The sequence below is a fragment of the Chelonoidis abingdonii genome, chromosome 22, assembly GCF_003597395.2.
Source record: "Chelonoidis abingdonii isolate Lonesome George chromosome 22, CheloAbing_2.0, whole genome shotgun sequence".
NCBI classification, from domain to species: Eukaryota; Metazoa; Chordata; order Testudines; family Testudinidae; genus Chelonoidis; species Chelonoidis abingdonii.
This window is the reverse complement of record NC_133790.1, coordinates 23,702,169-23,720,105: the sequence shown is the minus strand read 5'-3', so window position 1 is coordinate 23,720,105 and position 17,937 is coordinate 23,702,169. Positions and strand designations below refer to the sequence as shown.

Below are 17,937 nucleotides of genomic sequence, written 5' to 3'. Positions count from 1 at the left end.
ACCTGCCGTGTCCGCAGGTTCGGCCAGCAGCTCCCATTGGCCTGGAGCAGCGAACTGTGGCCCCTGGGAGCTGCAATCAGCTGAATCTGCGAATGCGGCAGGTAAACAACCCGGCCCGCCAGGGGCTTTCCCTGCACAAGCGGCGAAACAAGTTTGAGAACCACTGCTCTAATCTGACCTCCTGCACATCGCAGGCCTCAGAACCTCACCCATCCATTCCTATAATAGACCCCTACCTGCTGGCTGAGTTATTGGAGTCCTCAGGTCATGAATTAAAGACTTTAAGTTGCCGTGGCTCTCTGTGATAGGTGGCTGTTATTGATGAATCCTTCAAACAGGGTGGGCAGCTGACCCACAGACTCCAGAACTCAAGCCGTTAGACACATAATGGCAACTTATTGGACTCCAAGTCCAGCATTGCTGCAGCTGGCTGGCTATTGTCTGCTTGTACGTTACTTTTCTTGAGCAGAGGCATTGCACGAGATCCACAGAAGAGGTGGTGGGAGTGTGGAAGCAAAATGATGGAACTTGCTCTCTGAAGTGGGTCCTTCTCCACTCCGAGTTTTTAAAGCGCTGTTAGAGGCGTTTGTTCTGATCAGCGGCGTGAGGCACGTGCACTTGCATTTCCTCACATGTGACATTACCCCCTTTAGAAGGTTTATTTGGGAACATCCAAAGGACATTTTGTTTAAAAAGTAGCCAATAGCTAATTATGCACTAGGGTGCCTAAAGCCTTGTAGAGGCAGGCGTGGGCGGGGTTGCTACTTGAATTTAACTAACGAACTAACAATGCTTGGCAGCTGTACTGAAGCACCTCTGCCGCTGCTGTTAGCTATACCCACCATCCCTGTAAACACGACGTGAAAGGGTGGAGGGGGGCTGTACCAGCGCCCTGGGATGTAGAGTGACTTACTCATCTCTGTGTGCCCAGCTTGCTAATATGGGACATGATGGAAGGGAGATGGAACCTCTCACTCCCTGGCCCTTTCTGCTCCCTCTCTGTCCATTTGTTGATGGTTTGGTAGCATTGGGCAAGTATGTCTTGCTCACCTCCTCTCAGCCAGAGTCAGTCTGAGCAGGAGAGCACAGGGAGCCTCACTTCTCTGCAAACCCGGGCAAGGGCTCTGCCAGGGAGCACAGACTGTCTGCAGGCAAGTCAGCTGAGGCTGTTAAGATTCATAAGTGTAGCAGGGAGGCGGACTTCTAAGGTATTTGCCATCTATAAAATGCCAAGGGTTCTCCAGTTTGTTTTGCTTTGCAATGAACAGTCAGATTTCAGACTAAGGAATTATGAGCAAGCACTGTACTGTGGAAATGCTTAACAGAGTAAGCAACTTAAAATGAATTAAAACCTTAGGGCCCAATCCTGCTAACTTCTACGCCCATGAGTGCAGGGTGGCTAATTAGGGAATGGAGGAACTCGTGTATGTATAAATGAGTGAGTAGTCCTGACTCACATGAATAGAACTGCTGACGGCAGTGGGGCTGCTGAAATAAACAACGGTTTGCAGGACCAGGCCTCTAATTGGTTTATGACTTCAAAATGAACGAGAGGAGGAATTTGAGAGATTTCATAAGGAATTAGACTGAAAGTGGCTGTGATTTGCTACTGAAACTAGATAAAGACTAAGAGGTTAAACACAGATAGACATATTACCCTAGACATAGTGGTTAGCCCTAGAAATAAGATTGGGGTTGGGTCAGTTTAGATCTATAATAGCTGAACGTGTCTTAGGGGTGGAGAACCAAGGGCCTGATCCAAAGCCCTTTGAAGTCAGTGGAAAGACTCACATTGATTTCTTTGGGCTTTAGATTTGTCTCTCCCATATATCCGTTTTATCCTTGAATAATATCTACTTAACGCTGTTTAATATAAGCCTCGGACAAAGGAACCTCTCTTCTGCCGATCTCGTATATCTGGTGCTTGACCCTTCGTGCTAATTGCCTCCTCCTCACCCATAGATTTTTATTAAAATAACTTTATTCAAATAGCATGACTTATTTAAATACTGTATGCAGTGTGAATTATTTATCCATCCGGTGCCCACGCAGGTCACCTTGAAGCTTTCCTTCATGCTTCCGAAATACATTAGAATAGTTCTCTAGAGCTGTGACTTGTAGCTCCCTGCCTTGCCAAAAGCTTCACTTCAGCCTGCATCATGTGTTCAACAGGGAATAATTATGCTAGAAGTAACAAACCACTCTAAGAGTAGGATGAAGTTTTTATTTTCCCCTTAGGAATCGGGGTGTTTCTTGGAAGCAGCTAAGAAAATCCAACCTGGCAACTTTAATAATAACAATAACCATTATTTTTTAATAGGGATTTGTACTTCTTTAGCATCTTCCATATGAGGATCTCAAAACACTTTAAAAACACTAAGACATTAAGCCTCACCCTTGTAAGGTAAGTAAGTAAACATTATTAGACTCATGTTGCAGGTGGATACAAGACATTAAGTGACTTACCCAAGGGCATTCTCAAAGTCATTGGCAGGGACCAAAATAACGCCCAGCAACCCGAACTCCCAGTCCTTTGTTCCAACCCCAGGATCTTCCCTTCCATATAAGCCACTTTTAATTTAGCCTCAAGAGTGTAATTTGAGAGAACCTGAGATTTCTTTTGATAACATAAAAGAGTGACAAAGTTAGTTCCTTGTTTCACTTTACCATCCCTTTGTCTCCCTTGCCATCCTTCTAATAGCATAGCAAGCCAAACTCTGTTTGCTCTGCTCATTCAAATAGTCCTGGTAAAGTCATTGGAATAACTGCTTGAGTAGACAAGCAAGATTTTGACCAACATGACATAATTATAGAGAGACCTCTCAGTGAAGCACCAAACAGGATATCCCTCTGCTAGTTCAAAGAGAGATAGACTGGCCATTTCCCCATTTGGGCACAATAGCCGAGTCTCAGGACATATCGCTGCTTTTCTGCCAGAATGATCAGTTGGGCTGGTTTCTATTAGTTGAAGGCAAGTCACTGGAGTGCCAGAGCTCATCTCTCACCAGCTATTTCCAAAGTGACTTCCATACATCCGATTTGACTCTTGTTCCTGTGGAATGAAGCGTGGGAGTCCCAACTATTTTTAGAACAGATGAGAACTTCTGAAGCAGTTGGAAAAATCAGTCCACTCTTGCTGAGTAAACTGTGAACTTTTTCTACGTGGGCTTTTGAGGCTGCCATCCAGAGCGCCATACACAGGGAAGATGTGAACTCACAGGGCGAAATTGTGGCTTTCAGCTGCAGTCTGCACTGGAAGGCACTGAAGACGCTACACATGTAGTGGGAACTCCCAGATACTTTGTGCCTGAAGGAGAGAGAAATGACTACCGCCCAGGTTGTGGGGAGGAGCAGAATCACTACGACACCCCTTGAGAGGACTAGGTGCAATTTTTCCCACTGCTGGGTAGTGCAAAGGGCTTAGGGTCAGCACCCCATTTGGTCTTTATGGGCTCAGTTCTGCCACACATAGAAATCAGAGGGACTACTCAGTCAGTAATGAATGTACTATTTGATGTGAGTTAGGGTAATGGGATCCGGCGCTAAGGGTGCATAAGAGCCTGAATGGTGTCTGCCCCTTGCACCTAGATACAAGAAGGGAGGCTCCTTAGAAGAGCTGTTTGGAAATGTTACAATTGCACGTTTTTTTCTGCAGGAAAATGTCAGTTCATCGAAGTGAAACGTTTCCTGGGAGCATGGTGATTTAGATGAAGTTTTGTTTTAAAAAAACCCTACACAACATTCAACTAACGTTGCCAGGATCCGGTTTGACGTTTCTGGAGAGGAATGCTTTGACTTTTTGTTTAGAACTGACTTTTTGTTTCAAAATTTATTGTATTTTATATATTTTTTTTAAATGTCCAGTCGGGACAAAATGTTTTGATTGACCCAACATGAGAAAAATGTTGTAATTTCATTTTGCAGACCATGGAATGAAAAATAGAAAATGATCTTGCAGAATTTCCCACTTGGAAAATCCCGTGCCCACGCAGCAGGTTTCTTTACACTCTCACTAATCCTGGCACACCTACACAAGGCCAACCATAATCTGGTCCATAAGGTCAAGTTCCTCCTCCTCCCCTTCGTCCCTCGTTGAATTCCTCTGAGTTCAGAGACGTTACATCACTGATGAATTTGGCCCATAAAGCTTGGACTGTTCACTAATAAACAGAGCATATACGGTGTCTGGCAGATGATAGCCCCTAATTATGTTGCTCTGTTTCTAATGCTGACTGCTGCTAAATCGATCCAAGATTAAACATCAGGTCCTTGGGGAACAAAGGCAATGTAGTAACATTTGGTATCCCCCCAATTCTAATTGCATTTCAGTGGCCTGAGAGCCTTTGTGTGGAACAGTAGACAAGCTACCTAGTAAAGGTGTTGTGGTTTAGTCACGGAAATGTTTTCTGACACTGTCACATTGACAGCCAAGTTCAATCTGAATTAAGACTGAGAGTGCATATGAGTACATTGAAGGTAAAAATTATTTAAAAAGAAAAAGAATGGGAGGGACGGAAAAATAAAAGAAATGCAGACTTTTGAAACTGGTAAATGGCCAATAAGTCACCCAACCTTAACTGTTGCCACCAGCACCATCTTCAAAAAAAAAAAGAAAACACACACCGAGACACCTGATTCTCTAAGAGTCATAGACTCATCTCATCACTGACCACAAAGACTGATGTGTCCTGTGGTTACCCCAGCTCCAGCCGCCTTTACAGTTATATGCAGGCTATAGCAAAAGAGATGCTTTATAAATTCCCTGTCAGACCATCATTCCCCACTCTTCACTGAGGGCCTTAACCAAAGGTCATTGAAGACTCTTTCCATTGCCTGCATAGGGCTCTGGAACAGGTCCTCAGATGCCGTGGGTCATAAGTGTGACCCAAGTGTCATTAAGCACAGAACAGTGCTTCTTAGGCCCAGATCGTGACATTACATTTGTTTTACATAATTGTCAGATTGTCAATTGGGGCTTAATTGTCAGATTTAGTATCAGAGATGTGTTTATGAAACTTTACTGTGGTGGGAATGTGCGTTGGTGGGTGCTTTAAGGCACTGTAGTTGAGCCAAATGAGTTTTGTAAATTCCTCAGCTCCACAACGATCCTCCCGGATGTGACAATCTTTAGGAAAATGACTAGATTCCAGAGGTCCTAATTTGCCAGTGAATTCAAGTAAACCTCCATCTGAAGTCTCCCAGGTGAACCATTTTGAACTAGGACATGGTAAAAAAAATTAGAAGAATTTTCAAACTATGAAGGATGCCTATTTTTTCCCTCAGTCCTACTGCTTTAAAACCACTTGTCGGAATAATCTCAAATTAGGTTAAAAACTACTGACTGCTGGCCACAAAACACACACAAGAGTAAAAGCATTTTTACTTGGAATTTTACAGTATGTAGGGGGCAGCGGGGAGGGATGGGACACTGAGCTTTCAGTGGGAAAATGGGCATAATCGGGCTTTCCACCTTATCTACAGAGCAGCTGCTATAGTTAAATAAGTGGCTACCAAATCATAGAACCATATATGTGTATTATATATAATTAATAATATATATACGCGTGTGTGTATAAACAGACTATTATGCCATATTTTTCAGAGTACTATGGATTTGTATTATGTTAATTATTAATAATATGCCGTGCTTTACAAAAACCTAAACATGCAAAGTTCCTGCACAGTAAGCATCCTCTTGAATTCCTATCCATGAACACAACAATTAATACTTCAAAATTTGGCTTTGAAAAATCAACACTGGAAAAAAGTCAGAAATTGGCAAGGTTCATTGAAGGCATTTCAGAGAGGTTCACCTCTTGTTCCTGCTGCTGGCTATAAATAACAATCCATTTCTCTTCCTATTTACGCTCTTTGCATTTCAGTTCTTGTTCACAAACAAGGTAAGTGTCACAATAATCTGTAACAATCAATGTTGATGAGAAAAGGAGACAAAATAGGAGACAAAAAGACAAACAAAAAGACTTAATGATACAACTGAAGCACTGCTAAAATCATGGCTGATAAACAAGACGTGGGACTGGAAATCTGTGAACCAAAATTGGTATGTCAGAAATTAGGCCTTTGGTGGACACAGTAATGAGGGGATGGGCTATTTCACCAATCACTCCCTTTGGGGGGTTGTAAAAATAAAAGAAGAGACTTCAAGGGAAAAATATGCACGGATGGATGGAAATGCTGGCTGACCAAAAGAAGAGGGAAGGGGAAGGAGCAAGCTTCATCATCATGGCTGCCACCCCCACCATCTACCGGGGACCCTGGAGGACCTTTGTCATCCTGAACCTGAAAGTTGGCCTGACCAGACAGAGCCAAGAGAAAGGTACCCAGATGGCACTGCCACCTCCAGCAGCCCCAACTAAATCCTGACTACCGCCTGGGATGTAAGACTTTGTCAGATACACCTCCACTCACCCCATGTGTCCTTTTCCTTCCCCCACCTTATTTCTCTCCTGTCTCTCTCCTTTTTCCTTCAGTCTAATAAAAGTCTGGCTTAGCAAGCCAAGTCTGTGTGTTTCGCAATACTGCTGCAAGCCTGTGACCAAGGAGGAAACTTTGAAAGCAGTGCCCTGAGCCGCCCGATACTGGCCCAAGTTTGCACAAGTTCAGAGTGGCTAATGAGACAATGTGCTGGGCCTGTGTTTTTCCAGCAGTGAGGCTGCAAGTGAGAATCAACACCAGAGAGAGAAGCTGCATTTTCTACCTGTGCTTCATTTCTTTACCCTGTTGTGTGTGATTGCCTTGTCAGTTAGGAAACAGGATTGGATTCTAACAACAACAGCTCCAGTCCATTTCAGTTCACTTTTCCTCAAGAGGTCTGGTATTGCCAGCTTTAATACCATCTAAGAGTCTATGAAATGACCGGGGGGATTCATTCTAAAACCTCTCTCCAGCCAAAGGAAACAGGAACAAGGGATGTTGCTAAAATGAAAGCCTTCCTTAATACTCTATATTTCAAATGCTTGAATTGTGTTCCCTTCTTCTTTCTGCATCTTTAAAAAAGGGTGACAAAGATTTTTACTGGTGTGTTTGCCATGGTACTAAGCAGGCTGGGGTCTCTGTGTAACCAAACCTTGTTTAAAACTGTGTAAGTCTGGACAGTGACAGGGTCGTGTTTGACTTCTTTGGCCAATTTATCCCATCTAATGTAACACAACAGGCATAAACAATACATGAAATCAGTTGGTTTTCTTTTAGCTTTTGGGGTTATTTCATTGCTAACGAAACAGCCCATTTCTGCTCAGATAGAAATCACAATTCAAATAAAGCTGAAAAAAATGTTTTTCTAGGATGGTGCAAGTAAGTAATGCATGGGAATGAGTGTGGTGAGTGTTGATTCCACAATCCTTATGTTGATGACTTCAGTGAGGCTACTCACTGAAATAAAGGCTTGTCTGCCTGGGAAGTTATTCTGGACTACTCCTGATTAACTCCATGTGTTACTCTAGAATAAGAATGCCTTATTCCAAATTAATTAACTCCATGTGTGGATGCCAAAATGGATTAAATCAGGAATAATTAAATCCACTTTGAATTCACATGCTACTTTATTCCAGATTATTTTTTATGTGTAGACAAGACTTTAGAGTTGCACAATTGAGACCTAAAGTAGCCAAGAATAAGCCCTGAAATTTGTGAACATAGAAACTGGAAACCAGAATCCCTTGTTACAATGAACCTCACTTAGTACAAATATGTGTTCTAAAAAATAATGCTTAGTATTCTGAAGTCTTGTATATGGTCCCAAAATGCAGGGCACTAAACATGGTGACGTCAGTTGAACTGAGGGGTGGATTGAGTCACACATTCTGTTTCTGTCCTGTAGGCTTTAAATAGTTATACTCGAGGAGACATAGAAGGATCAAGAAGACTGGGTCGCAATGCACTCTGGGTTGCTGTTGCATCAATCGTGATTGGCCTTCTGATTATTGGGATCTATTGTGTAGTTCACTTCACAACGGTAAGAAAAGTTTGGTCATTTCCAATACAAGTAGTTCTTCCTTGAACAGGAGCTTCATTATAAGAGATTGACAACTATGACAGACTGACACTATTCACAATATTCATGTTATAATTCAAGGGTTCACTCTCATTAACTAAAAGACCAATTTTTGCATTATTTCTTATTTAGAAGTAAAGGAGGTGGTGGTGTCTGGTGGTTAGAGCAGAGGACTGCGTGATAGGCATACTGGGCTCTCCTCCAACTTTTGGAACTCACTCACTGTGTACCTTGGAAAAGTGACTTATTGCTCCATGCCTCAGTTTCTCTACCTGTAAAATGAAGTGCATGGAGCTCCTCAGATTCAAAATTCTAGTGTGTGTAAATACCAAATCTCAGGATCAGAAAAGAGACACTGGGTCTATTGTAACGCTGCCAAACAGGAGAAGAGATGTGATTACTGATTCATTTTTTGGTATTAACTAGCAATAATCATGCCAAAAAGCAACCACCTGTTTCACATTGTTTTGCTATTCGTGAAAGTTGTCCACACACACTCCTATGTACAGATGATCAGCTTTTATCCTTTTGTAACCCTGGAGAAGAAACAATTCCCTTTTTGTCTCTTAAAGTGACTTATCCAGGCAGAGGACACGTTTATAATGAAAACAGGACAGATATAATTAGGACAACAATATATTCTCTTCATGCTGAGCAATAATATGTTCTTTTCTCTTTAGCAGTGTGCATTCCACACAGTTAAATCCATTTATTATCACCTCTACAGAACCCCTTTCTTCCCTAAAGCATCTAAAATGCTTTACAAGCAAATGTACAACCTGTGAAGACAGAGCACCTCAGCCACCACTGAAATGCAGCCATCTCTGGGGAGTGGAATGCAGTGGCCATTTAACAGTGCACAACCACTTCAGACAGAACAATGACTGCAGGGAGATGTTAAGGAAATGGACTGTAATTACATAGGAGGCTGGAGACAGCACACCTATGTTTATGAAAAGTGACGTGAGGTCAGGGACTTAGCTGTCTAGCTCACTGGAAGGAGAGAACCACCAGTAGCTCAGTGCCCTTTAGCAGCATACCGAGATATTGATTCCTGTACTGATTCAAAGCCAAGAGTTACCTTAGAGGTCTCCTGTACAAATAGTTGCCCAATCTTGCCTTGCTTTGTTTGAAACCTGATAGGATCACAGACTCAGGCGGTAGGATTCACTGGGTTCCCCCATCTCTCTAACTGCACAGCCTCTCCATTTCTTTTCCTTCTTCTCTCTCTCATCACTGAGGAATCTTTTGACTGGGGCAGCAGCTCTCCTCCTTCTTGTATAATGAGAATGTGCAAACAGGCGCACCCAACTGACCTTTTCTGATATCTGCCTGATATGCCACTTTTTCTTCATAAGCAGTCATGGAATAAGAGGGAAGAGGACGTCCTCTCATGGATTGGTAACTGGTTGAAAGATAGCAAACAAAGGGTAGGAATAAATGGTCAGTTTTCAGAATGGAGAGAGGTAAATGGTGGTGTCCCTCAGGAGTCTGTACTGGGCCCAGTCCTATTCAACATATTCATAACAGATCTGGAAAAGGGGGTAAACTGTGAGGTGGCAAAATTTGCAGATGATACAAAACTACTCAAGATAATTAAGTCCCAGGCAGACTGCGAAGAGCTACAAAAGGATCTCTTAAAACTGTGTGCAGATGTGGTCTTCCTATCTCAAAAAAGATATATTGGACTTGGAAGAGGTTCAGAAAAGGGCAACAAAAAATATTAGGGGTATGGAACATCTGTCATATGAGGAGAGATTAATAAGACTGGGACTTTTCAGCTTGGAAAAGAGACGACCAAGAGGAGATATAATAGAGGTCTATGAAATCATGACTGGTGTGGAGAAAGTAAATAAGGAAGTGTTATTTACTCCTTCTCATAACACAAGCACTTGGGGCCACCAAATGAAATTAATAGGCAGCAGGTTTAAAACAAACAAAAGGAAATATTTTTTCACACAACACACAGTCAACTTGTAGGACTCCTTGTCAGAGGACGTTGTGAAGGACATGACTATAACAGGATTCAAAAAAGAACTAGATAAGTTCATGGAGGATAGGTCCATCAATGGCTATTAGCAAGGATGGGCAGGGATGGTGTCCCTAGCCTCTGTTTGTCAGCAACTGGGAATGGGCAATGGGATGGATCACTTGATCATTACCTGTTCTGTTCATTCCCTCTGGGGCATCTGGCACTGGCCACTGTCGGAAGACAGGATACTGGACTAGATGGACCTTTGGTCTGACCCGATATGGCCATTCTTATGTTCTTCACTTCCCAGTCTTCATTTTCTAGTGTGAAAACCTCTAATCTCTCTTCAGTAGAAGTCTTCCCATGTGTCTACTAATTGTAGTTGCCTTTGCTTGGACCATTTCTATTTAACACTAAATGCTTTTCGAGATGAGGGTGCCCACAGTGTTTCAGTGGAGAGTGTAACACTGATATAAATAATGACATTACTATAATCTCCATATTATCTGTCTCACTCTTAATTCATCCAAACACCTGGGGCCTGATTATCATTTACACCAGGGCCACTTTACACTGGTAGTGGAAAAGGACCTGTGTGGGAAAACTGCTTTTATACTGACTTTAAGGCCCCTTGACATTGGTGCAAAGTAGCCTGGTGTTTGCTTTGTTTGACGACTGCTGCTGTATGTGTAGTAGATATATTCACAGAGCTGTGTACTATGACGTGTACTGTTCTTTCTGACAGGATATAGTTAATCTAAAAAGCTGGGCCAGTAGCATGTAGAAGTAGCATTAACTTGTGTTTATCAACATTGAATTCCACCTGCTGTCATGTTATCCCATCATTGGTCATTACTAGCTCCCTCTTAAGTTCCTCAGTCTTGTCAAGACTTGACTAGCCTAAATGATTTTGGTCACTGGTAAATTTTGCCCCCTTATGGTTCATCTCCTTTCCAGATAACTAATAAAGATATTTAATAACAAGTCTCATTATGGATCCTTGGGCCGCCCCACTATTAACCTCCTGGAATATTCCTCCTCTTTTTTTATTGTTTGCAGCCAATTTCCAACCCATGGCAGAATTTTACCTCTCCTCTCAAGACTACTTGGTTTCTTGAAGAGATTGCAGACGACTTCACCTGGGCATTCATAAAGCTTTGATTACATTATACCTGCCTCTTCTCCTTATCTACTAGTGGGCTGATTCCTTCAAAGAATTTGAACAGATTAAAGAGGCATGATTTTTCTTTACGGAAGCCAGGCTGATTGTATGTTTGGCTCAGTGTTTTATAATTCTTTCATTATTGCTTCATCCAATTTACTTCTTATTGACGTAATGGCTTAACTGACCTGTAATGCCCAGGATCACACCTAGCATTTTCGTTAGGACACATACAATGTTTGTTACTCTCTGGTCCAGTTGCTGATTTAATGAGTCCCTGTTTTGGGTAGCAGCTCAGCCTCAGAATGCTTTGGATTAAGACCATCTGGTGACTTGCACTTTATGACAGAGATTTTCAAAGGACCCTAACTCCTTTTGAATTACACCTGATTCCGTTAGGTGCCTTTCATAATCCCAGCCACTGTTATCAGTTTGTTCCAGCTTCTCCTCTTTCGGCCCCTCCATCCCTAAAGATAAACATGTGCTTAGTCCCTCAGGAGAGGGAGCAAGCCCTCAGGCAGTGGTTGGATCAGAGTTGTAGGAAGGCTCCAGCGGTACCCCCACCAAGCCATCCTCAGCTGGCTGGAAACTCCTAGTAATGCAAGGCTGGGCTGTTGAGGGTAGTGATGGTAGCAGTGGCAGAGGGGGAAGTGAGGGATATTCCACCCTGACGCAAAACAGTGGCAAGAATTGTACTTTCTATTAACTGCAGGGTCCGCCTTAACTTCAACAGGGAAACAGGATTCGGTAGGTGTTCTTGGGATATCCCTGGAATTTTCTAGCCAAGTCTGGCATCTCTGAACTGTGGCGTGAACAGGAATGGATTTGGAGTGACCACTGCTAAGGTTTGTCATTCTCTGTGACAGATTGAGGGCCTGCTAAGGCAACGTGCCTGCAGAATCAGGCTGACACTAGGCCCTAGAAGGGCCTTGTCACTCCTGCAGATGAACTCAAAGATCAGACACAGCTGGGAAGAACTAGAGCATGTGGCGAGGTCCACTAGCAGCTTGTGTATCACAGGAACTGCCAAAGATTGTTCTGTGGCAGACTTAAAATAGATCAGGGCAGGGGACTGATGGATTCAGAAGGGAGGAGAGCTCTTTATATTTCAGTGAGCTCCTACCCTCGGAGGAATCCTGCCCTTCTCTGCATAGCCTGAATAGTTTTATTCAATCCCCCTGGTGAGTCCTGAGGAACCAATCGGAGGGTTAGAGCAGCTGGGAGTTTGGCCCAATATGTTGGGAAATGTCTAGAGTCTGTTTTCATGGTCAAGATTTACCAGGAGGCAGATACTGAGCCAAGTTCTGGGCTTGTACGGGTGACGCTCAGAGCAGTTGTTCTCCTGACTGTACGGATAGCACTTTCTCTCTAGGGGGCTACAATGGGGCTCACTACTCACTGCTGGGGTGCCTCCTTTTGTGGCTTGTCTGGGGACTAGCTCTCAACTGGTCTGAGGCCCCCTCCTTCGGTTGCTTGCCTCGCAGTCTCTCTCTCTGGACTCGGGTTATGCCCTCTTCATCATTCAGTCCTCCAGCCAGGTCACATAGTCCTCCCATTCTGAGGTATCAAAGGCCCCTGGCCCAACTGGGCCAGGCAATAAGGGAACCTGGGCCCACCCACCACTCTGGACTGCAGCCAGGGACCCTACACTCAGCCACCACTATGCTCAAGGTCCAATCTTGTTGCTGTTTCCCTGGGCTCTTTCCTACCTTTCTGCCCTATAATCTGGCCCAATCTCTGGGTTACCACTGGGGCCCCCTCTGCTCCCCATGGCTACTTCCCCCTCTCAGCTACTTGTCAGAGTCTGTAGTCCAGGACTCACTCTCCACCTAGTTCCCCTCCCCTCTAGGGAGTGACGGCACAGCTCCTCCCTGCAGATCTCCTCCTACCACCAGCTTCCTTTCTTTATAAGCCTGTCCCAGCTCCTCCCCCAGCTGGGCTTTATCAGCCATTCAGCTTTACCAGTCACTAGCTCCCCTCTAGGTGCAGTCTGTAGATTAATGGGCCTATTTTAGCTGTTCAGGCCATGTGCAGGATGGACACCCCATCACAAGGATGTGTAGGAAACATCCATTTTAAGCTGGGAAATGACATCTGACAGATAGGAGGAGGCACAGCCTGGTTAAGGGAGTATAGAGTTCCTAGACATGATGTTCGGTAGGACACTGAGAGGCTAAAGCACCCCACAGTTTGGAGTTTCTAAACCAGTGCTCCATCTGCCCAGTCATTAGCCTGGTCCTGGGGTCGCTTTAGCTGCATTAATAGATTTTACAGCTAGTACATGTCAAATGAGATACGTTTAGATTCACCTTTAAATTTTGCTCGGAAATGTTGTTTCAAAATAAAACCAATGCACAAGGTGTTTAGATGCCAAATCATTAGCAGAATACAGACTTAGCAGCACCAGCCTCAGAGGAAACAGATTCATGTTTGGTTTAAATTGGATACTTTCAAAACTAGATGGATTTACTTTCTCAATTCACTAGGGCAACTCTAGAGAAGATTGAAAATCTCATTCAGTATAAATCCAATCCTCATCTGGAAATCAGTGGAGCTTACTCCAAGTTATACCAGCTGAGGATCAGGCCAAATGAGATTTTGAGTTTTGTTTCTATATTTGCATGATTAACATTTTCATCAGTTGAACTAATTGTGCAAGGGTAAGACTTGATTATCTCAGTCGGTGCAAACTTGGCCTGTCCTTGTCTATGCTTTGGAGCCAGTGCTAGTTGAACTACTTTGACTACTGAATTGGGGCTATTCCCAATGCCGACAAGGCCTAACAGAAGGTATAAGATAAAGAAGGCCCCTTCTCTGCTATTCCTCCTACCCTCTCCTGTTAGTTTCCTTCCCTGTGTGCACAACCCCTTCCACTCCTTCAGTATGTAACTGAAACTCACACTGACTTGCTAAAACGTAACTTAAGCCACTGCTTACCTCACCACCAAGTTTAGCCCCAAATGTGAAGCTAAAGGCATTTTATCAAGGTGAAAAAAGCTGTGTTTGCCCTGCAGGAGCCAATACCCCCTAAGACCTAAACAGGGCAGGGAGCAGTTCCCTTCACACTGTGTTAGGCCATAATTATGCCATAATATGGTCAGTCAGAGTGAACGGTATGTATGCCAATGTCGGACCTGCTCATCATGGGCCTGAGCTAAAGTCCACTGAAGTCAATGAGTCTTTCCACAAAGCTCAGTGAGCTTTGGGTGAGGCCCCATGTCGCCTGCTGGTGAGTGCAGCCTACCAAAGCTCTAATCTTTGCCCCAGCTATAGCGAATGGGGAGTCTTCTTTGGTCGTGCAGGTGACAGAGACCTGGATCTGTGGAGCAGAGGATCTTACAGTTGTGTTCCTGCTGACAGCTGTGGAGTCAAGGAAGCTACAGATTTCATTCCGGTCTCACTAGCTGCATCGAGGACACAGACTCCTGAGCTCAGGTTGCAGCAGTGAAATGAGGGAGGCCCCAGTTTTTCAGTGTTTTTAAAAGCATATTTATTTGTCTTATTCATGCTCTGCTGCAAGGGGAGCCCCCTTGCCCTCTGCAGCAGGACTGAATTTGCTCCCGCTTCTGTGAGTAATCTGTGATTTTATACAGCTTTTTACAGTCCTTATTTCTAAAACCCCGTCAGTCTGACTCTAATGTGTGCAAGTTGGGAGCAGAGTTAGAGATCAAATTTGTTTTGTTTTCCCATTAAGCATTGAAACACGTCAGCTAACGACCAGTTCTTTGGTAAGGGTCTCCAAAGGGATTTACTAACCAAGGAAAGTAAGTTGGAGAGAGCTGAATAGAAATGTGGGGAAGCACTAAGCACTGATACAGCAAAGGAAGAACACTCACCCGGCTGTAGAGACCTGACTGTGAAATCCAGACAGCCTGAGGAGGGGTAGCCAAAATACTAAAGGAAAGGGATACAAGGGTTGCCTGCCAACGGACAGGCACTTGGAGCTGTTTTCATTCACGTTAACAGCTCATCCTCCCAATTTGTCAGGAACCAAGCTGCCAAAGGGCGGGTCGAGTTACCAGCTGGCAGATGCACACATGAGGAGGGCAAGCTGTATTCAGCTCCTTTAGAATTTCATCCCAACCCAACTGTTAGGATATTTTAACATTGATGCAGAGAATCAAGACCTTTGGACTCCCCCTTTAATCTCTGTTTAGATGGCACTTCATTCCATGCAAGTCCCAGAAAGCTTTCAGGAAATAACCCCTTCCCGTGGCTCCTAGGGGAAATATGGGGACAGTCAGGCTTTCTAAAACCATTGAAAGTACTAGTCCTTTTCTTTTTAACGATTGTAGGGCCTCAGCTAACCCACAGCCATTATGATTTTGTGTTGGGCAATCCTTGCTGGAAGGAACAGGATTAAGCAATTATGCAATCTGCCAGGCACAGTGTACACTGAGATCTTTTCTTACTAATTTCACAGTTTCCCTTTGGAAGGAAAAGATACATAACGATAATACTCTTCACTTCTGTAGCATTTTCCACCTGAGGACCTCCAAGTACTTGACAATCAGGGGTGTATAAAGCCTCACAGGACATGACCACGCAGCCCGTGGCAGTGAGCTCCCAACCCAGGCTGACAGACTTTGGACTTGCAGGGCTCATGCTAGCGGTCCAAAAATAGCTGTGTAGACAGCTCTTTGATGTTGCTGTTGAGGCTGGAACTCAGGCTCAGCATTGTAGAGCTCTAGCATGAGTCCTGTTAGTACAAGTCTCTTAATCCAGGCTGGGAGGCTCACTGCCACGGGCTACGTAAACATACCCTTAATGACCCCGTGAGTCTTGAAATGATTATATTCTCCATGTTCCAGATAGGATAAATTAAGGAGTCACGAGATGACTTGACTTGCCCACAGTTACACAGCGAGACTCTGGCAGAGGTGGGCACAGGACCCAGATCTTTTCACTCACTGTTCTGGTCTCCTCCAACTAATGTGACTGTGATGTTAACTGCACAGTCATCCCTCCACAAATGCCTTCTCCTAGCCCACAGGCACCATGTTAAAGGTATTTATAAACCAAATAGCCCAGTAGCAAGCAGAGTCCAGGGCTGTTCAGTTTCATCAGCATTTTGAGAGGAGGATAAAGAACACACCTAGGGCAGGGTCTCCAGAGTTTGGCTAATTATGATTATTTGCATTCCTGTAGCACCCAGGAGCCCTAGCCAGTGACCAGGATGCCATTACGCTAGGTGCTGGACAAACACAGAACAAAAAGGCGATCCTTTCCCCAAAGAGCTTCCATCTTAGACAAGACACAATGGATGGAGACAGACAAACAGTCATCCTACAGTATGGCCTGCAGCTTCCCTCCTATTTATTAATGGGGTGGCCTATGTAGCCTGAATGCTCAGACCTGTGAACTCTGCAGCCTGCACCTCTATATAGAAGACGAGACTGGCTGCAACCTGCTCTGTTTCCCATAAGCTAAGGGAAGCTCCAGCTCTTGGCAGATGGGTAGTGAAGCCCCTTTGATTGAGCACAATTTGGGCACCCCAGCAAAACTTAGGGGAAGCCTGGAAGTCCTTATTGGTCTTTGGCCTGGTCCTGGGAATGGCAGAGAATCCTCTAAGTCCTGACTCAGGTAGCCTTCTCTCCAGCCTTAACGAGATTTCCCTGAGTAAGAACTGAATTAAAAATGATGACCCAATTGTTTCCCTTAGACCTGTGCATGGAGGGGACCGTCTGCTCCAGATTTTGCCCTTCCATTGAGGACCGAACTTAGTCCTGCTCAGTTCCCAGCTGTAAATTTTCTAAAGAGTAAACACAGTCTGAGGCTGCATTTACTGTTTAGTAGAGCTCCCTCTTTCATGCTTGGCATCTCCTTTAAGGCATTCCTGGGGCAGCTGATTGCGGGAGACATTATGGAAATTGTCCAGAAAAGAGGGAGGGGGAACAACAGAGAGCCCAGCACCCTAGAGTATCCTGTGAAATCAGCATAACCCTTGAGGGAGCCATGAGTTCTGAGGGCCACACCTGCTGTTTCTCTGGGGGGCAGGCAAGCCCTGCCCCCAGCACAAGAATCGGAAGGAAACTCCATAAAGGGAACCTCTCAGAGTTTTCCTCCCCTACCCACAGCCCACAGGAGGGGCGATCAGGCCTTGAATAAGGACCTTGACAACCCATAATGCATTGCCACAATATCAGACATCGGTGTCACCTGCAAAACCATGTTCTTGCCTGGCTGATTTTTACTGTTTAAGGAGAAAGAGCTCCTATTGCCCTTTTGAAAATGTTGACTGACCCCTTAGCAAACATTAGACTGTTTCCTGGCAATCAGACGATCCTAGCCTACACTGATTTAGGTAACCCTGATTAAAAATTCAAGTCTGACCGAGAGTAGCCTGATACCAATGGAAACATAATGCTTTGCTTCAGAAGTATATTGAACTACTAATCCACTGGGATGTTTGTTTAATAGGAACAAGTACCATTAAATAATGCATCCATTTGGCCTGTAGAATGAATAATTTAAATGCGGATCTCTCTCTCTCTCTCTCTCTCTCTCAAAAATACATATTTTTGTGCCATTGCAGCATGCTATCTGAAGACCAGGACTGAGCATGAAGGATTATCATTATCTAAACTCTGGGAAGGAAATGCGTGAAGAAGGGGGAAAAAAATCCTTCATTCCAGACTGTTAGATTTGACCCTCCAAGTCCCTCTCCAGAGGCAAGTTGCTGGTGGATGAACTAATAGTCCAAAGTTAGCACATCAAAGCGGTGTGACCAGATGTGCAAAGTTATTTATTTGAAAAAGAATCTTGTATAGAGCAATGCACACCCTCCTA

At 44.2% G+C, this 17,937-nt stretch overlaps 1 protein-coding gene across 1 annotated transcript in view; it reads left to right on the top strand.

The window, feature by feature from the left end:
* Positions 1-17,937, top strand: part of TMEM233 (transmembrane protein 233) — a 23,353-nt gene extending 5,416 nt beyond the window's left edge. Inside the window, exons 2-3 of the mRNA XM_032782089.2 lie at positions 7,841-7,975; positions 17,684-17,937. Coding sequence (XP_032637980.1) covers positions 7,841-7,975; positions 17,684-17,695 — 147 coding nt within the window. The 3' untranslated portion in view covers positions 17,696-17,937. The remainder of the gene's footprint in view (positions 1-7,840; positions 7,976-17,683) is intronic.